This window comes from Aspergillus pseudotamarii, assembly GCF_009193445.1.
Source record: "Aspergillus pseudotamarii strain CBS 117625 unplaced genomic scaffold BDV38scaffold_97, whole genome shotgun sequence".
NCBI classification, from domain to species: Eukaryota; Fungi; Ascomycota; class Eurotiomycetes; order Eurotiales; family Aspergillaceae; genus Aspergillus; species Aspergillus pseudotamarii.
The window spans coordinates 66,659-90,666 of record NW_022475111.1 but is presented as its reverse complement, the minus strand read 5'-3'; the positions used below and the strand labels follow the sequence as shown (position 1 = coordinate 90,666).

The 24,008-nt window shown below is 47.5% G+C and overlaps 4 protein-coding genes across 4 annotated transcripts; 3 read left to right on the top strand and 1 right to left on the bottom strand.

The window, feature by feature from the left end:
• Nucleotides 1-1,315: 1,315 nt before the first annotated feature.
• Nucleotides 1,316-14,635, top strand: BDV38DRAFT_275612 (proteasome stabiliser-domain-containing protein; the record flags this gene model as incomplete). The annotated part of the gene is made up of 13 exons (XM_032058065.1): nucleotides 1,316-1,549; nucleotides 1,673-1,787; nucleotides 1,865-2,410; nucleotides 3,437-3,624; nucleotides 3,685-3,721; nucleotides 4,346-4,534; nucleotides 4,565-6,883; nucleotides 6,939-7,396; nucleotides 7,466-7,967; nucleotides 8,991-13,762; nucleotides 13,838-14,037; nucleotides 14,086-14,168; nucleotides 14,226-14,635. The coding sequence occupies 13 exons, from the start codon at nucleotides 1,316-1,318 to the stop codon at nucleotides 14,633-14,635; spliced, it is 10,053 nt and encodes a 3,350-aa protein (XP_031907936.1).
• An 864-nt stretch (nucleotides 14,636-15,499) lies between these two features.
• Nucleotides 15,500-16,386, bottom strand: BDV38DRAFT_263142 (uncharacterized protein). Its single transcript, XM_032056163.1, has one exon. It carries the CDS (start codon nucleotides 15,785-15,787, stop codon nucleotides 15,602-15,604), a length of 186 nt encoding a protein of 61 aa, XP_031907935.1. The 5' UTR covers nucleotides 15,788-16,386; the 3' UTR covers nucleotides 15,500-15,601.
• Nucleotides 16,387-16,628: 242 nt separating this feature from the next.
• On the top strand, nucleotides 16,629-19,273 carry BDV38DRAFT_263133 (uncharacterized protein). The gene is made up of 4 exons (XM_032056162.1): nucleotides 16,629-17,686; nucleotides 17,746-17,928; nucleotides 17,996-18,493; nucleotides 18,559-19,273. Exons 1-4 carry the CDS (start codon nucleotides 17,105-17,107, stop codon nucleotides 18,982-18,984), a joined length of 1,689 nt encoding a protein of 562 aa, XP_031907934.1. The 5' UTR covers nucleotides 16,629-17,104; the 3' UTR covers nucleotides 18,985-19,273.
• Nucleotides 19,274-19,611: 338 nt separating this feature from the next.
• BDV38DRAFT_229167 (WW domain protein) lies at nucleotides 19,612-23,738 on the top strand. The gene is made up of 3 exons (XM_032052909.1): nucleotides 19,612-22,151; nucleotides 22,206-22,812; nucleotides 22,878-23,738. Exons 1-3 carry the CDS (start codon nucleotides 19,711-19,713, stop codon nucleotides 23,418-23,420), a joined length of 3,591 nt encoding a protein of 1,196 aa, XP_031907933.1. The 5' UTR covers nucleotides 19,612-19,710; the 3' UTR covers nucleotides 23,421-23,738.
• The last annotated feature ends 270 nt before the right edge of the window (nucleotides 23,739-24,008 follow it).

Genomic DNA, 24,008 nt, shown 5'->3' with positions numbered 1-24,008 from the left:
AGGATTTTCATGCACACGCTATTATTTACAGTTTTGCGGCTCGATCTAGTAATGGAAATCAACATCGAGCCCTATTATCCTTCAGAAAGGATGTGATTCAACGTGCAAGTTGGTGTGACGAGTCACTCATGTCACCAATATGGACATCGCCCAATCTTCCAGTATCTCCCCTGCAGCAGACCACAGAAGACATGTATATACAAAGCTCAAATTGCACGGACAGCATTGTCCTGCCCCTGCAAGTGTAGTATTGGACTTATCGGACTCTGATGATCATTAAATCCGTCACATTTCTTCAATGAGCCAGATTTTCCAACCAGACCTATGTGCAGACCGTGTCTATAACAGGGGAACCATACTTGCAGGCCAATAATTGCTTAACAACTAATCGAAAAATTCCTCCGGCTATAGGGAAAGGGAACAAGGCAACGGGGTTCATGCGGATCCACCACTTTAATCATAAGCCGAGGACTCTTCGACAAAGCACCCGTTGTTGAGATTATAAGTTTTTGGCTGCAGTTAATGGGCGCTACGGCCTGATTCTACGCTAATGTATGTGCAATGGGGCCATACTACTAGTATCTAACTGGTTGCTTCTTATATTATGACCTGCCCCCTCATTCCATAATCGATATCCTGTTATTGCACTAACCCTGCCTACAAGCAGTTTTTTATCTTGATCACAGCACTCTAATAACTTTCAGTATTCGCCAAAGCCATCATATGTGCCTGACTTGACAATCCCCAGCAAGAGAAAGTACAAAGGAGCTTGTCCGATGATAAGCATCAATTGCAACCCTCCATTTTTCAATTGAAAAGGTCCGTGGTGTTTTAAACGCTGAACGCAAGGACTGTTATCCAGACCTGCTTCAAACAACTCAAGAGGCAGTTACGTCGTAACTATGTTGTTTCTCACGGTCTTATGGCTTTGTTTTCTTTTAGCTGCTCCTTCTAAGGGCACATCAGAAGTATTTCAAATTTATCAGCCTGTTCAATATGGGGGAGATGACGGCTCGCATTGTAACCAAGATGTACCGCTCATGGAGCATGTATTTGCCTCGAGCTATGGACACCCCTTTATAGGTAATCCGAGCCACGAGCGCAGTCAGATTTACAGTATATTGATTTTCTCTCAATAGGTTACTACAGCCCACCCAAATGTGAATTCGACGCGGTTAAGATTATTCTCACGGTTGCATCCCAAGGCCGCCAATTCGATTGATTAGCACTTCTGTTTCTTGGAGATACAGAGGTATTCCGTACCTCGACAGCGGAACCTACGGCCGACGGAATTGTCTGGACCCATATAAAAGATATGTCGCGGTATAACGCACTATGGCAGACACAGCAAAAGCTGATTTTCGACCTTGGAAATATCATAAATGATATATATACTGGCCCTTTCGGTGTGACTCCAACTGCAAACTTCTCCCATGAAGGTAATGTCAGGACGGCAGATGTAATTCTCCCGATATCTACCAAGAAGTCATCCTCCAACTCGTCGAGTGCCTTTACCGTTCCCGGAGATAATACAAAGACACTGTACCAGGTACCTCCTAATACTTCGCGTGCAGTTGTGTCCATTTCTACATGTGGTCAGTCTACTGAGGAGTTCTGGTGGTCCAATGTCTTTTCGTACGACACGGAGGCCTTCAATGCCACAATTGGCTAGTTTTATGGTTACTCCCCATTTCGCGAAGTCCAGCTCCATGTCGATGACATTCTTGCTGGTATTATGTGGTCGTTTCCTCTCATTTTTACTGGTGGAGTTGCACCAGGTTTCTGGCGTCAGGTTGTTGGGATAGACGCCTTTGATCAGCGACAACCTGAATCGACATCTCGCCCTTCCTTCCCATTCTCAAAGATGGTCAGCCTCATTCATTTGCAATCAAGATTGTCGGCTTGAGTGTTTCACGAAACGGGACCGTCACACTCTCTAACAGCATCGGCCCATATTGGGTGGTAACTGGAAATATCTTCATGTATCTGAGTGATTCCGCCTTGGATATTACTAGCTCCGGAATAGAGAAGCCCTACGTTGATGCACCTAATCCGCAATTCAAAACCATGCGGAGCCTTGTCAAGAATCAGACTGGAGGAAACGATTCTCTGGCGTACTCTGTTCCTGGTGAAAGAACCCTTTCTATAAGTTCATCCGAATTCCAATGGAGTCAAAATCTCAGGTACTCCAATTCTGATCTGTTTAACCAGCAAGGCATGAGCCAATCGGCCAATCAACACACAGTTGGGAGGTCTACTATCATAGCCTTAGGAGCTAATCAAACATCAGATGAGGTCCTTTTTGAATATCCCTTATCTGTGAATCAAACGTATCGCTCTACCGATGCCGGGCTCTCTGTCCACGCTTGGCTGAGTAGGGGTCTCGACATCAAAACAACAGGGATAACCGGTATCTCTACTTCTACTTTCACTCCGGGACCATCGCGCTTGCACACTCAGCAATGGGGGGAAGCATTCTATCAGCCCACGGATAACAGTTCAATATCTTTCGGTGATACAACTGATGTATTTGAGAACAACAATATCCTCAGTCACTACAAAATGTCAATTCGCGTAGTGAGCGGGAGTGTCGTGTCCGATTCAGACGAAAGCGATGACCAGCCATCTATTTCATATGACCAGAGCGACCATGGTTCTCTCCTGAAGTGATGGGTTTATGCTACATTTGGGAAATTCTGTTTGTGTTATACTCGTCCCTGGGTCTAATTCAAAGCTTCCAACGCTAGATACCTTAATCACCAACAACTGTAGTTCTTTCAAGCCATTTCATTCAAGTACCTTGGGTATTGCAACCACCGGTCGGGTCTAGGAGCTCGATTCCCTGCAGTGCAGTATTATCCCACTAGGATACTTGTCCCCGATCATGCATGGGAAAGTTGAAGGTACTAGTAGATGACTGGGCTGGCTAGTAACATTCTAGTATCACAATGTCTATTCGTTCTAGGTACTAGTCAGGTGTAGCAATCCAACGAGATTAAGCTATAACCGTGGAGAGACAGCGTAGTATGATGGACCTTCTTGGCATCCCCATTTGTCACTCTAGAATATGCTCTACTACAATGTGGATACCTTACTCCGTACACCTTCATCCATGGACCGGAGGTGGATACCCTCCTACTTGGACCTACACTGTGGCCAATCGGAGCTCGTTCGACGCCTAGGGATACTTACTCCGGAGTATATGGACATTATCGGCACGTGATATCTCTTGATAAGATTCATTCCCAAGGGAGTCCGCCACGACTGAATCACTTCCATTTTACATTGTAGTCGCCTGGTGTGAGAATCAGGTAGAGAGTTACGAGAGGGCGAAGTATGGCTGTGTCGGAGGATAGAGTTTATTGTCCAGGTAATATCATCCGTCGCCTTAGTCTTTTGTAGGAAATAAAGTCTAATTCTTCGCCAACACATTCAGGCGCAGTGCCAGATATCTTGATAACTGCTCTTGCGCGGAGGTTCCCGAAAGACTTCGACAGTGATGCCCCCCCGAACAAGCGTCGCAAGTTGACCTCGGGTATTCAGAGCCTCAGGGAGCTAAATGGTCTTTCGAATACTAGAGTTCCTCGAGGTTACATTCCCTTGGCACGCTTTCATTTGTATTTGGTATGGCACCAAGCTAATGCGTGAAAGACATAGCTCGGATGATTCACTGACCTTGGTTAGGATTTCGCATCCGCAAGCCCGATCCAGGATGACCCGGGTATATCTTTTGATAGTTTCTCCCAGTTACCCATCCATATTTCAGCCGAAAAAAATGTTGGCGTCGGTGCGACTACGCTTGACTGGTTTAAGCTACAGCTAGCAACGACGGTAGACCGGGAAACTGTCTTTGAATATGAATCGCATGACCCGCCATTTCCAAAATTTAGCAAGGACCTGGAGTTCGCCAGTAGCCTTGTTTGTGCTGATCGCCTTCCCAGAAAGATTCCCATCGTGTGCTATCAGTCCACTTTATATACTGTTCCTGAAAGAAAGAGGTCCTTCTGTCTTGAAACAGTTATCTTATGGAAGGATTGTCTGGATATCCTAGGTAATAATCAACTGGTAGATGGAGCACGGAAAGTACTTTCTAGATATGTCTTTCAGGAACAAGAGGACCATGCTTCACGGCAGGAGCGGCACAGTCGGAGACAGCTTGGGTGGTCTCCCCGCGACTTTTATGATAACGTATACGTTCCTCCAGATACACCTGAATTATCGGCAGAGGTCAAATGCAGTTTGATCGAATGTCAGCTGTTCCCATTCCAAAGAAGGGCTGTGAGGTGGCTATTGCAAAGGGAAGGCGTGGAAGTTCAGGCTGACGGGCGAGTGGTCCCTGTCAGAGATAAATTGAAAAGGAGTTTGCCCGCTTCATTCCAAGAATTCGCAGATGCAGATGGACGAGTTTGCTTTGCCAGCCAACTGCTCATGATTGTCACCACTGATCTTGTGAAATGGTTTGACGGGGGCAACCATCTCCGAGGTGGAATCCTCGCCGAAGAAATGGGGCTTGGGAAAACCGTTGAAATGATCAGTTTAATATGTCTTAATCGCCGGCACCTAGCCCCCGAAGAAACCTTCCCAGACCACCATCATGATGGCTTGAGGCCATCAGGAGCAACCCTAATAATAACACCACCCGCAATTCTTGAGCAATGGGAACAGGAAATCAAACTGCATGCACCTGGACTCAATGTCTTCCACTACACTGGTATCCAGCGTCAGCAGTCATTGTCCGATGAAGAATTGGTTGAGTTGCTGGCAGATCAAGACGTTGTGCTTACTACTTATAATATTCTTGCGCGAGAAGTTCACTATTCTGGTGATGTACCACAGAGGAATCTGCGGCATAAGAAGAGATTTGAACCAAGGAGAACACCGTTGGTCCGGATTTCTTGGTGGCGGGTCTGTATCGATGAAGCTCAGATGATTGAAAGTGGAGTCAGCAATGCGGCAAGGGTTGCCCGTTTAATTCCTCGTCAAAATGCTTGGGCTGTGACAGGGACACCGCTCCGAAAAGATATATCTGACCTCCTCGGTCTTTTGCTCTTCCTCCATTACGAACCATTTTGTGGTGTTATCTGGCATAGGCTATGCGGGAGCTTTAGGCCTGAATTGGCGAACATTGTTCGTATGATTGCGCTCCGACATAGTAAGGATCATGTTCGAAATGAACTCCACATACCTCCTCAGAAGAGAATTGTTATCACGGTCCCTTTTACGGCGGTTGAGGAACAACGTTACGGACAGTTGTTTGAAGAAATGTGTGGAGCATGTGGTCTCGATTTATCTGGAGCTCCCTTGAATGTGGATTGGGACCCTGATGACCCATCGGTAATCGAAAGAATGCGAAGTTGGTTAATCAAACTTCGTCGAACTTGCCTCCATCCTTCTGGAAAGCCTCTTCGTGGGATAGGCACTGGTACTGGACCGCTGCGCTCCGTGGCTGAAGTTCTCGAGGTCATGATCGATCAGAATGACGCACTTATACACGCAGAGGAGCGCTCTTTGCTTCTTTCACAATTGCGCCGGGGGCAGTTGCTGGAAAATGCGAAGTACCGGCAACAAGCACTTGGTCTCTGGACAAAGTCATTAGAGCGGGCTAATGTAATTGTCAAGGAGTGTCGGGATCGTTTGCACTCGGAGCGGATGGAACGCCCGATGAGTGCCGCCAACGTGGATCTAGACGTAACGTCTGCTGACACAGAAAGCGAGGATGAAAATGAAGAAGCAACCAAGAACGCCCAAGTAGGAGCACGTCAGAGGCTGCGTGCTGCTCTTGAAGTTCAACATATATGTGTTTTCTTTACCGGGAATGCCTATTTCCAAATAAAAACAGACCCCAGACTTACTAGGCCCGATTCCGAAGAGTTTAGAACCCTCGAAAAACGCGAAGTTGAGGCATACGAGTCTGCGAAGTTGATTCGAAAGGAGATATTAGCTGAGATCTCGCGAAAGGTTGGCCACTTCATGCAAACAATTAGAGAAAGAGCACAAAAGGGTCTGTTTGTTAACATCCCTCAAATGAAGCCTCGTCTATGGGGCAAAGGGCTTGAATCCCGCCGCGTACTCGATAAATTTGAAGATTTCTGTGATAGTATGAACAGACATGCTGTCCAGTACGATGAATGGCGTCAAACCATGATCGAATTTCTTTCCCAGTCGCTCATTGACCAAGAGGATGAATCAGAGCTGGAAGGCGACGAATATGAAAAGTCTACGAAGCATCAAGATGAGATGTATGTTTACATGGAGGCCTTGCGCGCAACGTTCGCCGATCGCCACGATGCTTTGACTGGACAGAAGAATGTTCTCATTGCCCATGAAGTCAAGAGCGGAATTGTCCAAGCGCAGAAAGGAGAAGGACCTTCACCCAGTCTCTTTCTACAGATGATGAACACTCGTAGTAGGATCAAGCCCGACCCACAGCTGGGCTCACTTCGCGGCATCATTAGTGAACTTCGAAGTCTTGTGACCTCTCTCGAGTGGCAGACAAGCGGGGGAAGCTCTCGCGCTCGCGCTGAACTTGAACTCGTAACCTTGGTTCTTCAAAACGCGAGTCAGATGGCTTCTGAGCAAGCTAAAGTCGCAGCAAACATGGAGAAGGAGGTGGAGATGTTTCGGGATACTATGAATAATCGGCTTGAATACTATCGTCAGCTTCAACAAATCTCCGATACAGTGGCCCCGTACGACGAAGAAAGCGCTGGTAAACCCTTGGATGAGGCGCTTTTTTCTGTAAAGCTTAGGCAAGAGGAGATGATAGACGAAAAGATTTCCGCATTGAGAGCAAAACATCGTTACCTAATCCACCTCCGAGACGAATCAGGCTCAGACGACTCGGCAAAGATATGTGTCATTTGCCAATCCGGCTTCGAAGCTGGTGAGTATGGTACTATAGCTGTAGACGTGTTACAAGACTGGCTAACAACATCTAGGTGTTCTAACGGTGTGTGGCCACAAGTATTGCAAAGATTGCCTGCGCATGTGGTGGCATCAACATCGAACTTGCCCGACATGCAAAAAGCGTTTGAAAGCTAATGACTTCTATCAAATCACCTACAAGCCGCAAGAGTTTCTTGTCCAAGAGGAGAAGCCGCCAACCAAAGTTGAGCCTGAGCGTCGACAAAAGAACTTAATATATACTGACATAAGCTCCGGCACTCTCAGAGAAATCAAAACCGTCGATTTAGACGGTTCATTTGGCACGAAGATCGATACGCTGGCACGTCATATATTATGGCTGCGCCACCATGACCCTGGTGCGAAGTCCGTGATATTCTCACAATACAAGGACTTTTTAGAGGTTCTAGCCATTGCGTTCCACAGATTTAAGATTGGCTTTAGCAGTGTTGACAGCAAGGATGGTATATCAAAGTTCAAGAGTGACCCATCGGTAAGCCTCATGACCCCATTCTTCCCAAGTAGCTCGTGGAATTGTCGTGCTCAACTCTATCCCTGCTAGGTTGAATGTTTTTTCTTGCATGCGAGAGCCCATTCATCAGGTCTCAACCTGGTGAACGCGACCCACGTTTTCCTTTGCGAGCCGCTTATCAATACTGCAATCGAGCTCCAGGCTATCGCTCGTGTACACCGTATTGGTCAGCACCGACCAACCACCGTATGGATGTATCTAGTTTCTGACACCGTCGAAGAATCGATATACGAACTTTCCGTGTCACGTCGTCTCGCTCATATAGTACAGAAGGAAAAAGCGGAGTCATTATCGGAAGATGTCGAAAAGGGAAGAGCTGTGACAAATAATATTAGTGAGGCGGCTATAGACTCAGCAAACTCCTTAGAAATCCGAGATGCAGCTCTGTCAAATTTAATGGCCGCGGGAGCATCTGGCGGTGAACTCGTTAGAAAGGACGACCTATGGCGGTGCCTTTTTGGCAATCCAACAAAAAAGGAAGCCAATAATTTGCAGGCAGGTGCCGACGGAGAGGTAGCAAGGTTCCTAAGAGGTGAGGCAGCAGAGCAGCGAAGAGCTGGAGCAGGTTCTTGATTATCGTTAATGGGCGATGCACGATGTATGTATACACCGGAGTAATAAAGTATGTATATGTACGTATAGAAGCTCGCAAACCTCGAAAAAAACGCTCCTAATTGAATTTGACTCTCGTACTGTCTCATTGACCGATTATTTTAACGTGATCAGTAAACGGCTGACGCAAGCAACTGGGTCACCTCTCCATTTTCTATAAATTTACTATTAGTATTACATAGAAAATGGTCTATCTTCAAACATCAATATCTCAACCACTATTTAGTATATCTGGATACAATTCTAGTAAATTACTGATATAGATATTTTTATACATGAAATTATATATAAATGGAAAAGAAGTGCTGATAACATAAATTGCAGCTATATATTAATAATACTATAGAATACGTAGTAATCTACATTGCCCTAGTGATTAAGGGTTTTCAAAAACTGTAAACCTTAGTTTCTCTTCCTCCATACAAGTATATAATAGACTATATATAAACCTCCAAGTACATATTAAGAAGATTGGTTAGGACATTGGTGTTTGAAATAAGGCTATACTGTATGGAATACTGAGGTGTCCCAGCCGCTTGCGTGACCCAGCCGTTTACCGATTAGTTACTTTAACTATTTAGTAATACATAATGACTAATCCCGACAGCTCCTAATTCGGAAAGGAGCTTATTGCCGGCCTCAGGACTGTAACTGACGTGAGCGTCTCTGCCTGGTAGAGGCGTGTGGGGTACTAGTACAGAGTACATCAGATTATCTCAAGTTCACCTATTTCCTACCTCGACTGCCGGGACGACCTTGTGTTTGTCATTCTCATCAAAAAAATTCATTTTTGCTATGGCTTCACAAACCACGTCAGCAAGTTCTGAAGCTCGCGAGTTGAATTTAGTATCCAACGTCGAATTCAGAATCGCTTTAGCAGATACAGATGAGAAACTCGATGCTTTACTCAATAAGTATCTGGCTCCTTTACTGTTAAAGTTAGGCTCTGAGAGCCTTGCAGTCCGCAACAAAGTAATTGCAGTGTGTCAGCATATCAACAACAGAGTGCAAGCTCCGTCGATTAAGCTTCCAGTTGCAGCTTTGCTGAAGCAATTTAAGGAGCAGAAGTCCAAACTCATTAGACACTTCGACTTAATTTATATCCAACAAGGCATTGATCGCTTAGGAGCAAATGCGAGGGTCGAGATTCTGCTTCCATTGCTCCAAGGGATTTCCGAAATTGGAACATCGATCGACGACCAAGCGGCTGTTGTGTTTAACCTTGTCCTGCGACTTTTACCTCTTTTAAAGCTTCCACCGAAGGACAGCACCGAAGACAAACAACTGAAATCTCGACTAGGTCTATCCAACAAGGACACCAAGTTCTTGTCCTTATGGTTTGAGAAACTATTGATTCTTTTCCCTGCGGATAAGAACGCCTCCACTTGTCCGGGATTGTCCCCAGCAGACTACGCGTTCCTCAACAAGAGTGCTTCCCCGTCCGAAACGTGGAACCCGTCTTCACATGGGGGCTTGAATCTCACCGAGACGAAAGCTACAGCTCTAAGGTTTCTCGGTAGCAGTGCCTTCACAGACTCAGAGCGCTTTTTTCCTGCTCTGGTGGCGTCTGCGGACCCAAATTCTCGCCTAGCTGATCTTGGTGAGGAAATATTGAAGCGCTTCATACCTGATCTTGAAGATACAGATGTTGTACATCGACTGTTTACCTTGTACTTCGGCTCTGTGGAACCTGATGGCGCAACCCCGGCGCGCACTGCGCTACGAATTAAGATTTTAGTTTACTTAGGAAAATCACTCAGGGCTGCTTCGGAGACAGCCAATGTCCTCCGATTGATTGAAGAGGGCCTTCTTTCGGACGTTGCAAGATCTTCACAAGGATTGCAGGCCTCGAAGTTGCGAACCCAGATCTTCACTTTTACTACGTGGGTAGTTCGCATTGGATCCCCCATGGACCTCAGGCAAATCGCACCGAAGGTTATTGGGGGCCTTAGAGACTTTATCCATTCTCAGGGGTGGCCGAGCCCAGGCTCCAGTGGACAGAGGCTGCCTGCAACGGACCTAAGCTTACGAGGCCTTGCTTATGAGAGCATCGGTATATTGGTGCCGAAGGTGGATTTTCAAGTACAAGATGGGCAGAATGCTATCTCGGGCTTCGAACTCATTAGGTGGCTGTTCATATCACTAAGCTCTGACGATTCCAGCGCACAAATCTTTGTGAGTATTGAACAAGCATTAGGAAGCATTCTTAATTCCTCGGTGGATAGCTGGGATCAAGAGTTCCAAGAAAGTTTGCGACCTTTTTTGCTTCGTCAGATGAACAGCCACCCCGGGGAAGAGGACCCTGTAACTGGGTTCAAGATCGTTCGTCGCACTCAGTATGCTGCTGTACGTTTCGCCAATAGGTTCTTACCATATAGTGATGTCGTCGCTCGCTGGATCGACCTCATGGCTGTGGCATGCGGATCTGAAAGACATCACGAAGTCGTAGAAGAAGGCAAGAAAGGGCTGCACCCTTATTGGTATCGTCTTCTAAACCCCACTAAAGAAAAAATATGGTTTACATCGGTGACGGCTGACTCACGCTCGTCATGGTTCAAATTTCCGAGTTTTTCAGAGGCAGCACGCTTTCTCCTGGGTTCGACTGCGTCCACTGTTGTACCAGGTCTCTCTGCGGCAGAGATATTGTCAGGTCCCTATAAGGAGGCATTCAATTACACAATCGCTTTTCTTCGCAACATTTTGCTTTGGGAGTCATTATCCGGTTCGAATATAAGCCCAGAAATAGAGCAAGATTGGGATATCAAATTGGACGTGCTTCTTACATCCGATGAGCAAGCGCGGTGCGCTATGAAACGCTACATCGAAAACTCCGACAAAGAAGCTGTGCTGCTATTTCTGACAAGTGCTCTCTCTGGCCTTAGTGGCGGGGCTCAAAAAGGCCTGTGGCAGTGTGGAGAAAAATTCATCGGTATTTGCTCTTTAGCTTCGAACGACATCGTTGAGCTCATGGTATCGAAGGTTGTCACGCTGAAAAATTCCCTTTACAGTAATGATCAAGAACTCCAGAACTTCTCAGCACGCGCACTTGGAATTCTCGCCTCTCACCCTGCATTTTCGGAAAATCAACTGAGAGAACTCCTTTCAGAACTCTTAGTCCCCATAGGGGATTGGAAATCTGCCATTGGCGAAGTTGTGCTTATAACTCGGGGCGCGGTCCTTGCGCTCGCATATATCTTGAGCCGACTGGCGTTTCGCAACGCTATATACAAAGCACCGGAAACGACGGTCAACCTATTCATTAGCACGGTCTTCGATATCATTAGAGACGCACGCGATTCTTTGCTTCGACGGTCCGCACAGGTGGCCATCGGGCAGCTGAGTCTCTCCGGAGTTTTGTCCACGATAGTACTTTCAGACGACGAATGGGAGACGATTAATGATAAGTTGAAGCCGGACGCAAAGGCTGAGAGTGAAATAGCGATTATAGCAATGGGCCTCCTATCTGTGTCATTTTCCAAGGTCGACCATAAAGACCCGCAGTTTACTAACTTCTTGAAATCCTTGTACGACCTACATGAAATCCGTAGCCCAGAGACACATTTTACTGTCGGTGAGGCTTTGAGCTGTGCTGCAGCGGGATGGACCTCTAAATCTATCGCCACGGAATTTGACGTCGACGAAAAGCTCCCCACTTTGCAACTCTCTGATACGGTATTGGCCGAAATGTGCGACAAGATCATTACTGATTGCGGTGCATCGAAGCCTTCTCTGAGGAAAGCGTCTTCCATATGGTTACTCTGTCTGGTGAAAAATTGTGGTCACCTACAACAAATGCAGGCCCGCCTGCGTAAATGTCAAAGAACATTCACGCGTTTACTTGCGGATAGAGATGAAGTGGTGCAGGAGACCGGGGCCCAAGGTCTAAGCCTTGTGTACGATATCGGTGACCAGACGCTAAAGGATGATTTGGTACGCGACTTAGTAGACTCTTTTACGGCAGCTGGCTCCAATCTTGGGGGAGGCAAAGTCAGCGAAGACACCGAACTATTTGAGCCAGGTGCTCTACCAACTGGAGGCGGGTCATCAGTCAATACTTACAAAGATATTATGAACTTAGCCTCTGAGGCTGGCGATCCCACACTTGTGTATCGATTCATGTCTCTGGCTTCGAATAATGCCCTTTGGACCAATCGTGCAGCATTTAGCAAGCTAGGCATAAGCACTATATTCTCCGATTCCAGCGCCAATGGCTACCTGGCCAAGAATCCCAAAATCTACCCAAAATTGTTTCGCTACCGGTTTGATCCGAATCCAAATGTGCAGCGGTCCATGAACACAATATGGCAGGCGTTGGTCAAGGACACTACTGCAATCATCAGTGATCATTTTGATGAGATTATGGACGATCTACTGAGAAGCATGCTGGCCGGTCGGGAATGGCGCGTTCGACAAGCAAGTTGTGCTGCTATTACGGATATAATTCAAGGGCGCCAGCCAGAGAAATACTCTAAATATATGGAGGAAATCTTTCTAAAAGCCTTCAAGCTTGTAGATGACATCAAGGAGTCAGTTCGAGCGGCTGCTCTGAAGCTTTGCCAGGCAATAACCAATGCAGTGATCCGTACTCTGGAAACAAGTTATACCGAGACAAAACGAGCAGACATTATGCTAGCAAGCACTATCCCATTTTTACTGAGTGACAAGGGTATGGAATCTGATGTTCAAGAGGTTCAAGGATTTGCTATTGGGGCTTTAATCCAGATAATAAAGAAGAGTCCTGGTCAGCCGTTGCGCCCATTTGTTCCCCGCGTGATGGAACAATTCTTGAACTCTCTAAGTTCCCTAGAGCCACAAGCCGTCAACTATGTCCATCTCAACGCGGACAAGTATGGTTTAACGGGCCAAGAGATCGACAAAATGAGGCTGTCCAGCATACGCACATCTCCAATGATGGAAGTTATTGAGCGGTATCTAATAGATATGCTCGACGAAACTAGCATGAAGGAATTCGCTGTGAGTCTGGAAAGCGTGCTTCGCTCTGCAGTTGGGCTTCCAACGAAAGTGGGCTGCAGTCGCGTACTAGTTCTCCTGAGCATGAGAACAGCCCTGTTCCGCCCTTATGCGGATCGTTTCATCCAGCTTCTTGTAAAATACGTCGTTGACCGCAACGACACGGTCAGTGCGTCTTATTGTACATCAATAGGCTACCTCATGCGACTAGCTTCGGACGACCGAGTGCTAAAAACAATTGAACATGCGAAAACTCTGTATCTAACGGCAGAAGATGCAAACCAGCGAATCATCGCAGCGGAAATTTTACACTCCACATCTAAGTTGTCCAATGACCGATTCATGGCATTTGCTGCAACTGCCTTGCCGTTTATATTTGTTTCCAAGTACGACACTGATGAGCACGTTCAAGAAGCATTTGAGAAGACATGGCAGGACAATGTGGGCGGTAATCGTGCGGTATCGCTATATATAAAAGAAATTACCAGCCTTGTTTCAGACAATCTCGATTCTCCTCGCTGGATCATCAAGCATACTGCGGCATTGGGGTTTGCGAATGGCATCATGGCACTAGACCCCGAACTGGATCTTGCTACTAGCGAGTACTTATGGCCTGTTCTGGAGAAAGCATTGGCTGGGAAAACATGGGACGGTAAGGAAGTTGTTGTGAAAGCATTTATGAAATTCACCAGCCAAGCAAAGATGCTATGGCTAGAGAAGCCTCGAGTTGGTGATACAATGAAGGTGAATTCTTTCTATGTTTTTCAGTCCCTTCCTTTTTCAAAAGTATTTGACCTGATGTGCTTACCAACCTCTCAGGCCATCGCAATCAGGGAGGCTAAACGGATTAACCCAACATATCGCCCACATGCTATCACTGCTTTTGGTGGGATTGCTCAAGCGCGCCAAGATCTCAATTTGATGCCAGATGCCGTTGATATTGTTTCTCGGGTACTCAGTGAATTTGACGAGGGAGAGGACTCAATGGACATCGACTCAGGCAGCGGTCAAAAGAACAAGTACTATAGTGACATCCCTTTATCCTTTCAATGACTAACCACCAATAGACAAACCCGAGAGGATACTTTGGTGGCTTGTGTTAAATGCCTCTTGCAATGTATCAATCTAACATGTGCAGCACCAGCTGAAGGTAAGTCAATTCCCCCTGGTGTTGCCGTTATATTGGCTTTGCTGACTATATACACAGCTACCAACCACTATGTGTCAGACGTAAAGCGTCTTCTGCACGAAACATTGGACAATGGAGGCAGAAATGTGCAGATTACGCTGTACGAGGAACTTCGCATGTTCTCCAGTAGAGTAAGTACAGGGGTTTTAGAATCACAGGACAAGGGGCCTAAGCTGCGCGAACTACAAATATCTTTGGCAGCTCTGGCAGGCGAGATGTTGTCCCGCCAGATAGATGTGAGTGCCGAAGCAATCCGAAGAGAACGTGCGCAGGCCGCAATGTCATACATTACGTTCTGCAAACAACTCGATATTGGGCTTGATATCGATGGGGAACTCTGCGGGTTACTGAAGACCTGGAGGGAGAGCGAAAGATCCGGGCCAGTGCAGCAAGTCCTAGACCAAGCCCTGGCGAGACTCATGCAATGAAGCATGAGTCGTCCACGTCGCAACGAGCATGGGTGGCAGCTAGGGTCGACCGGAAGCATCCGAAAGGGCCACGGCATTTTGCGACTAGTAAGCGTCAGCCTATTAGGGGACTTTAAAAGTGACTGACGGCTTTTGTTCAATGATGATGAGATGCCCTAAAACAAAGTCCCATATATCGAATCAAGATCCTTCATGTTGCAAACATGCACCCATGAGTGAATGGTTCGGCTGAGCCTGCCAGCCAATCATACACGGGGATGGGCTATTGGCTTCTGTTGATTTAGAAGTTGATTTTATATTCAGGTCCACTAGGAGGCTATACAAATTGAAAACTGGATCCGCCTGGAGAAGAAGGTCCAGACCGGCCCAGGCGCGTGTCTCTGAGGGCCTACAGATCCCGCAAGTCATGGGGTTTATTTCTGAGTGGTCGGTGCCATCCATGTTTTTGAGCCTGTAGCATAATAGCATTAGTGTGGTCTGTTAGTACCTGCGGGTCAGCATGAAGTAGTATTATCTAGTACTAGGGCTAGACCCCACCACTACAGAATTAACCCAGGTGGTGGGTAGAAACTGTAGGAAATTATCCGACACGTTCAAAACTTGGAAGAAATAGATTATAAGGGAGGAAAAGGAAGAGCATTACGGATCATATGGGAATAGACTCAAGGGATGATAGGTAGCGACTAGAGTAGTTGCATGGTTAAGGAATCTTCCCAATTCGTTGTGGCTGTGCTGGGAGAAACTTGACGGGATCCCGGGTAGGTACCTGATAAAGTTCCGCCAAGGGGGGAACTGTCATGTCATTTAACGACTAAAACCTACCCAACTGCCGGGCCATGACCAGCTGCTAGTTTAGTCTTAGTAGGGTGGAAGAAATGCTGACTCTGGAATCGCTTTTCTTTACTGCATTGGGTCAGATGACATTGGTCACGGGCTGACTTTTGGTTCATTGAAGCATCATCTTGATCACAACTGATGTTGACCTCTTGGGTAGAAAAGAGACACCCCCCACACACACAGACAGAGAGAGAGAGAGAGAGATAATAAGATATAATATAAAATAAAATGCAGGAAACAAATAAAGGGAAAGAAGGAAACGAAAAGAAAAGACACTGGGTCATCATCGTCCGACCCGCAAGAATCTTCATCCATCCCACATGGTTGGCATCTACCGCTCGCAATACGCCGTTTGTTCTACTCGCGCGCTCGCGCTAATGTAGATGTTGACTAGGGTGCCAAAACTGATCTTTTTCATCCAATCCTTCGCCTTCTAGAGGGGCAAACAAATATTTGGCTGTTCAGATGGGAGTTGCTAACAACCTTCCGATTTGCCTCTCAATTGAGACCGTAAGGTACATGGAGACCGCCACCACTACGAGGCTGGCTGATGCAGGAGGCTTTCCGGGTCTTGTCTGATGCTCGATGCCTAAGCTTGTCTTGCAGTTAAAATCCGTGCTATAACTGTTGTTTTCTTTTTCTCCTGATCAAAGGCCAAAAATGTAGGTATCATACATATCCTCGTCTCGGTCTTCCTGGCATTGTATTCTAGCTTCATCTTTATACCACTCTACTGCTGCCATTCCTCGATCTCTTCATGCTCCTCCTTAGCCTAGGCTTTGCATAGATAGAGCTCGGGTTTATCAGCGGTATCTGCCACAGAATTGGACGCGTAAGTCTCAGATGGCTCACCTGCTTCTCTACAAGTTAGGAGCTGACTCTCACTGATAGAAAATTAGATTGCCACGATGACCATCATAAGTTTAGTCCGGTCAAACAAACGGGGCAAAACATTGAGGAAGCGCTCTCTGTGGCTACCCATCATTGCTCCAAAGGGTACAACGTCGAGCTCCGGTGTCAACCCCGCTGTACCCGTGAAGACTTCAATTCCGCGCTCTCATGGACGGTTTCCACCGAGATCTCGGAACGGTTGCTGGTACGTTGCGCTTAGATTCTAAAGGTTTGTCAGAAGACTTGAGCTCATTTTCACTTCTAGGACGTGTAGAGTACGCCGAAAACTCCCATCGCCATAGTTCTTTCTATATACACACTGGTCCCTGGCCTAGTATGCTAACTTGACGATTGTGAATGTAACAGAGTCGCAAAGGTAAGATGACTCTTGAATACTACTTCAACAAGAAGAGACCTATGAATGTTTGTAGTAACTCAGTGGACATCCAGTCAAATGTGACGAGAAGCATCCTCGGTGTAATGTACTAAAACAAGACACGTTTTTCCTGGACAACAGAATCACAGGCTGATTTGCCCTGAGCAAGCAATGTACCAGGCTGGGCCATGATTGTGACTACCGGCCACGCTTATCCTTTAGAGATGATACCCGTCGGGTAATCGAACGGATGTCAGACGTGGAGACAGTAGGCAACCTTGTTTGGGACCGTGAGACCCTCTTCCATTTCATCCTTGCCTAATGCTACGTACGATACGCTAATTCAGATAATATCGACAGCTCATATGAGTAGAAGTGCCGGGCTTCCGTCTGCTGGTTACGGACTACCCGATCTGCTGCCTTCATTCGCGACACTCACAACTGACGAGGAACGGGAGAGGAAGGCTCAGTCGTCCATTCCCGGCACTTACACTGTTATAATAATGCCGGAGAGCTTCTCTTGTCTTCCTAGACATGCTGATGAACGATCTAAGGAACAATGCAGGAGCTCAACATCAAGTCCCTTGATATATAGTGGGCTAAGTAGCCACAACCCAGAGGTGAACGATCCAAATGTGGTCATACTCAAGACGTTTCCTGATGCCAGGAGATACCTGTGTTCAGACTACAGAGGTTCCACTCAAACGCTGGAGTCTGATCCTCGAGACTCCCCATATCCATCTACAGTCTCAGTATATTCAGCTGAGTCGAGCACCCTGGATGATTTTAATGCTCAGCCACAAACCAGGCTGATGGATTATGAGGCTATGCTACTCTCACATTTTCGCAATGTGGTATGGCCAAAACTGGTCCCCCACGGGATCTGTTCAGACGGTCATAGACTGGGTGTCGAGGTCTTGGAACAAGAAGCTGCTATCTGCCCACCTGTATGCTGCATTTCTCCAGTTGTCTTATTCTGCGTAATAACTAACCACTCTATATAAAGCTTTTTCAAGCGATGATGGCATTATCTGAGATCGGTCTAGACCGTCAAGGAAGCTGTGTAGATATGAGCGCCATGAATCCGCACCGGCAGGATTTCCCACTTCCTCAGGATATATTCCATCACAGCGACAATCTTCTATCTGACGGACTTTTTCTTACGCAATTTCTACTGCTCATACACGAGGTAGGTCTCTTGTAAACTCGAGGCCTGAGATCTCAGACACAAACAGGCTGATGTCTAATTTCTGAAGGCCATGATTGCCAAGTCAGATGGGCCGAGCCTCTGGTCTCATCATATATCCCAAATGCTCGAAATTACATTCCTGAGGCAATCGGCCTTTGGAGTGGAGCGATTTCCGTTCGTCATCTGGTGGATCTGCAACATTGACCTATATGCCCTTCTCAGCGGCGCAGGTACAGGAGAATATGTCAAACCGGTTCTAGAAAGCGACCTTCTCCCCTGGCCAGGGTCCCTTCTTTCCCCTATCGGGCCTCATGGATCCGATGTCATCAATTCGCATGAGCCCGACAATCTAACATTACTGTTGCAGCTGTACATGGACATGTTCGGGCTAGCCGTCCAGCTAGGGTTAACTATTGCGGATATGAAGAAGCTGGGCACATCTTATTCATATCCCCCAATCAATTTACATGAAGACTTCAGGCGACTTTGGGACTCTTCAGACGTTCGCTTCTGGGCCGAGAATCAAACGAGGCTGCCAAAACAACTACAAAACATTTTCGAGCAGGTTGGTCAAGGTTTTTTTTTCATTGTGCTCCATCGCAGTTTTCAAAGCTAAGGCTAGGCCATCAGATTAATTTACTCTTCCATACTTCACTTCTCCTTTACTATACTAGCACGTGTCCTAGCCAGAGCATTGGCTTAGGCGAAATCCCCGCGCAGATAGTGCATCACCACACGACCATGATCTTCCAACATGCAGAGGCGATGATGGTGAGAAGCCAAGGCAGTCCTCTGCACTTCATCATCTTCCCTTTGTTCCTGGCGGGAATTGCGGCGGAGACGATCGACCTCAAAGTCAAGGCATGGGAACTGCTCTCAAATCTAGAGGAAAATGAGATAGGATATAATGCATCTACGACGTGCTCTATGCTCCAACTGGTGTATGAGTACCAGATGCAGCGATCCAGTGGTAATACTAGTGGCAGAGCATTCCCATGGATTGACTGGGTTGAACTCTTGGCCGAACGTGGCTTTCGTTTAGTCAGTTACGGATGAGAAGGGAGGAAGAAGTGCGACGAGGTTGAGAATTTTCATTTTTATTTATTTATTTAATCTTACTTTATTTCTTTATTCTTTATTTTTATTTCTTATTCTTTTCCCTTTCCATTATACTCATTCATCTATCTATATAATCAATCTTTGATGTCTATGTATGTTGAACGTCGAAATGATGGGAGAATGGCCGTAATTCCCAACCATGGAATTTAGAAGCGGGCCGATCCTGCAAATAGAGCAGACTCCGTACTCTTATTCTAATTCGAAAAGAACATAAAATCATGCAATGTTATTTGTTCTCAAAAGCCCCTCCAGAAGTGGCGCTCCAGTCCGACTGAACCAATGATGATCGCTAAGCGTCGACACCAGAAATCCCTCGGCGGCTAAAACTAGTTGGTTGGTTACTGAAGGTGATCGCTGAAGTATTTGGAACGAAGCTGCCTATTTTCCAACGAGAATACGAAGTAGAGAAGAAAGAATATACTTCGTTTCATTTCCTGTCCTCGTCGGCTGAGGGCCTGACGTGAAAGTGACTGCCAACTACTATTACTACTAGGGGTCTACTTAGGGTTCTCCATCAAATCAATAAATACTGGCAGGTTTTCCGATTTCCCCTCCCCCGCATCTTTACAGCAGCGCGTCTTTTGCTTTTCCTAGATCACATTGACTACCATGTTGGACAACAGAATTGACTTAATATAGCCTATTCTTACCAGGATTCATACAATGAATCCCAGCAGGGGCCGTCAAGGCAATCACTCCGACGAGGAACTGTTCATCCATACTCCGGGGCGATCGCCGGTCGAGTCCCCCGTTGTTGGACCGTTGCGGATTAACAAGAGAGACACACCATCACCAGCACCACAGGTTGCTCCCCTTCCATACCCTGACGACCGACCAAACCCCCAGAAAATGCGCAGCTCAAGTACCAGCCGTTCAAGTCCAACGGCTGATGGTGGTGGACGCACGGGCGACTCCCCCACGAATCCAGAGAACATGCCTTCTATGCCTGCTAATACCGGCCCATCCAGGTCGGACTATCCGGCGGCTTTACGGCCGCGGGATGGTCGCGAGCCTAAGCCTGCTACTCTGGCAGAACGACGAGGCAATGTCCCGAAGCCCCTGCCTGAATCACCTGCGGGTGATACTCCGGACAAAGAGGGATTGTTTGTAACGAGATATCAGCGAACTCCTGCTCCACCGGCGCCTGCCAACGGTACCCAGCCTGATGGGGCTGTTCACTTGAACTACCGCCAGCAGTATTACCCACCTCCTCAGGCCGCAACCTCGTCAGGACCTTCCGCGAGACCGCCGACAGCACAAAGCCTACAGACTCCTAGCAGTGCAATCAATCGCATTAGCTCAACAGCATCGACGTCGACAACTCGCGCCCAGCGGGGCTCCCCTCCACCTCCAGAAACCCCAATTATTGAGCCGGGCCACCAGCCAGCATCGGACATCGAGGCACGCTATGCGGCTTCTGGTATCGCAGGTACTTCGGTTCTAGCAGGCTTGCAGGCCCAAAATTCAGCGGCACAAAGAAGAGCCGAGCAGTATGTGAGTCAGCAACCAACGAGTCAGCTGCCCATCCAGAGGCCATGGACCCCGACGGAGCAGCCAGGGAGCCAACCTCATGGGCCTCCAACAGTATATCAAGGCGCGGAAGTTGTATCTACGGAGAACCTCCCTGGGAATCCCTTTCCATCCCAATCTGTAGCAAGTTCAGGGCAGACAGTGCAAGGTTTGCATCATCCAAGAATCCCGTCAAATGCTCTGGAACAGGATCTAGAAAGGATGCGCATAAGCTCTTCACCTCCTCCTGCATACTCGAGTGTATCTGGTCCGGCCGTGTCGCAAGGGTACCCAAATGAAAAACAACACGCTCGGACAACTCCAGGGCCTCAGGCATCACCAGCGGTGCATCCCGCGATGATAGCGCCCATCAGTGCAGCGACAAATTCTGCGACACTCGAAGTTTCGGCTCAGGATCACCCGGCGTTTGCGAATGACCCAAGGCAAGAACAGCCATTAGAACAATCCCCAGAGAGTGGCACGCAAACCGGCGTCCGGGATGGGCAGCAGCAGACAGTTCAAGAGACTCAAGCTACAACGTTGCCTACCTCTACGGGAATCCCACCTGCCTCCCCCCCTCCACTTCCCGAAGGATGGATTGCTCATATGGACCCCAACTCGGGCCAGTACTACTACATTCACCTCCAAACTCAGTCAACTCAGTGGGAATTCCCAAAGGGGCCCACACCATTGAACCTCAACGAAACTCCTTTGTCACCGGTAGGGAGCATATATAGCAGCCATCCCCTCGCTTCCCCGGGGTTGTCAGCCTTTGGTAAACCACTGGCGTCCCCTGGGATTCCTCTGACCCCAGGTTATGAGAGTCTACAGTCACCAGTTGTTGCAGGGTTTACTGGTCCTCCACCGAGTAGTGGGGTGGACTTATACAAAATTGCGCCAACGAATGGTGTTTACTTTGGACCATACCTTCGCTATGCCAATATAAATCTAGAGCGCGGTATTTGGCTAGGTTCCATTCTACTTGTTACCGACGCTGCGCAGCCTCCAACGATCCATATCCATCAGAGCGTTGATCTGTCACCGAACCCGCGTCAATTGAAGGCATCCGCTATCGCCGTTCATCAGAGGTGGACGTTCTACAAGTACGACATTGACTTGCAAATGGATGAATCGGGTCCCGCAAAATGGACCTACGCAATTACGTCACACCTGGGATGCACGCGCTACGAGTTCTTGGTCGCTGGCCGACATGAGACGAATTGGCGTTTCATCACAACTTCGGGGAATGACTTTTCACTCAATGTGAACGCTAATGAGCGGTCTCGTCTTGGGGGCGTCAGTTTTATGTGGAAGGACATCATGCAGAAGCACAATGAAATTGGGGGGTTTCATGCTCAACTGTGTTTGGGCGGACAGATCTATGCGGATAGAATGTGGAAAGAGATCCCTTCGCTCAAGCAATGGCTTGCAATTCGCGGCAAGGAGGCTCGAAAAAGCATGCCTTGGACTGCTTCGCATGAGGAAGACGTCTCTCATGCATACTTCCATTACTACACTAGCCACTTCGATCAGCCATACCTACGGGAATCGTTTGCCCAGATTCCTTATGTTTGCCAAGTTGATGATCATGACATGTGAGTGACTGTCTATCCTGAAACAATACTGTGGGCTCGGCTGATGTCCAGTAGATTTGACGGTTACGGGTCATACCCTGAGCATATGCAGTTCTCGAATATGTTCAAAAACATTGGGCGCGTTGGTACTGAGATGTATCTGCTTTTCCAGCACCATACGACGCTTGAATTGCTTCGCAATGCCAGCACCGACATGGACTTATTCACCATTACTGGCACCGGCTGGCATTTTGTTAAGTTCCTTGGGCCGGCCGTGGTTGTTGTTGGGCTTGATTGCCGGTCGGAGCGCAACCCACACCAAGTTGTCGCTGGACCTACATATCAAGGTATTTTCCCCAAAGTTGCAATGCTGCCTCCATCGGTACAGCACTGTTTGTGGATGATCTCCGTGCCTGTCATTTACCCACGCTTGGAGACTGCAGAGCATATCGCAAACACTGTTGCTTCGGGTAAAAGAGCTGTCACGGGTGCATATAACGTCCTTGGCAAAGTTACGAGCTCTGTGGCGGGCGTGGTTGGCGCAAAAGAAGTGGTAGGTTCTGGATTTGATTCCGTCAAGCGTGCTGTAGGCAAGTCTGGCCTTATGGGAGGCATATTAAGCCCGTTTGGAGAATTCGACCTGATGGACGAGCTCCGAGATCAGTGGACTCATGAATCCAAGGTGCGTTTGAAGATGATTTCTGATCCTCGTGATTTTTCGGCCCTAATAGTTCTATGTATATGTAGGATCTTGAGCGAACGTACCTCATTCGCACTCTCCAGGGTATTGCACATCAGAAGTTTCTCCGTATGACTTTTCTTTCCGGGTCTGTCAACGTGTGCGGTGCAGGATTGGTCCACGATCCAGCCCATCCTTCTGACTACAAGACCATGTATCAAATCATCTCATCCGCTGTTGTGAACAATCCCCCGCCTTCATATGTCATCAAGCTTCTTCACAGCAGCAACAAGCCGCTCTATGTTCCAGCAAATGGGCATCGCTCCTCTCCATCGCAGCCTACTGATACGAAGGAGGATATGATGGAGATATTCCAAACCGACGTCATGGGACAGGCTCGCGAACACCGTAAGCTGATGGGTCGCCGGAATTACGCTGCCATCGTAGCCTATGATCCTGAAACGGTCAATACGATGTATGGGCAAGCACCCGCGAGTCATGGAGGCAGGCTGAATCTTGCCGTAGATTTTATGGTCCAGGGTGACGGATCCTACGGGACGGTTGTCAAATATGGGCCGGTCATTATCCCAAGCTTAGGACATGGGAAGTGAACTGCATTCCGGTGAAACAAGGATGTTGTATTATCTCTCTGCTTCCCCGCCTACCTTGTCTCTTCAGTCTTACTTTGTCCTATTCCCCCTTCGGATCTGCTTCCCTTTTTGCTTACTGGGCATGACTCTTATGACATATCCTCCTAGTCATTATAATTACCATTGAAACTCTCATACGTATATCTCACGTATCCACATAACGATTCACGTTCGGATTTTGCGTTTTTCATGGCCCTTCCTGTGAATACCAACACTGCCTGCAATTCCTTATCTTATCAATAAGCAAGCTATCTCGACCAAAACACACTGACTTCAGTCCTATGATAATAACTAAGGCATGCAGTGCAGGCTAACTGTAGGAATCGCATCCTCTACATACTATACAGCACCCTTGCGTCTCTGTCCAATGCTCAGGGTCATCAACTATCACTCTCTCAGCTAATACACCAGCAACCATGCATACAGATAATCTAGTCGGCAAAGAGAATCTCTGAGTTAGTCCTAGAATCATATGCTCCATATTGCGAACAACACATTCATGCCCATAAGAAATAAGACAAACAAAAGCTAGGCAGGCGCTTAGTATCT

Coding starts and splice junctions, on each gene's coding strand:
- BDV38DRAFT_263142 (XM_032056163.1), bottom strand. CDS start 15,787: ATGGATGAAGATTCTTGCGGGTCGGACGATGATGACCCAGTGTCTTTT.
- BDV38DRAFT_263133 (XM_032056162.1), top strand. CDS start 17,105: ATGAGTAGAAGTGCCGGGCTTCCGTCTGCTGGTTACGGACTACCCGAT. Junction 17,687..17,745: donor AAGCTGCTATCTGCCCACCT/GTATGCTGCATT, acceptor CTCTATATAAAG/CTTTTTCAAGCGATGATGGC. Junction 18,494..18,558: donor TACAAAACATTTTCGAGCAG/GTTGGTCAAGGT, acceptor CTAGGCCATCAG/ATTAATTTACTCTTCCATAC.
- BDV38DRAFT_229167 (XM_032052909.1), top strand. CDS start 19,711: ATGAATCCCAGCAGGGGCCGTCAAGGCAATCACTCCGACGAGGAACTG. Junction 22,152..22,205: donor CAAGTTGATGATCATGACAT/GTGAGTGACTGT, acceptor GATGTCCAGTAG/ATTTGACGGTTACGGGTCAT. Junction 22,813..22,877: donor AGTGGACTCATGAATCCAAG/GTGCGTTTGAAG, acceptor ATGTATATGTAG/GATCTTGAGCGAACGTACCT.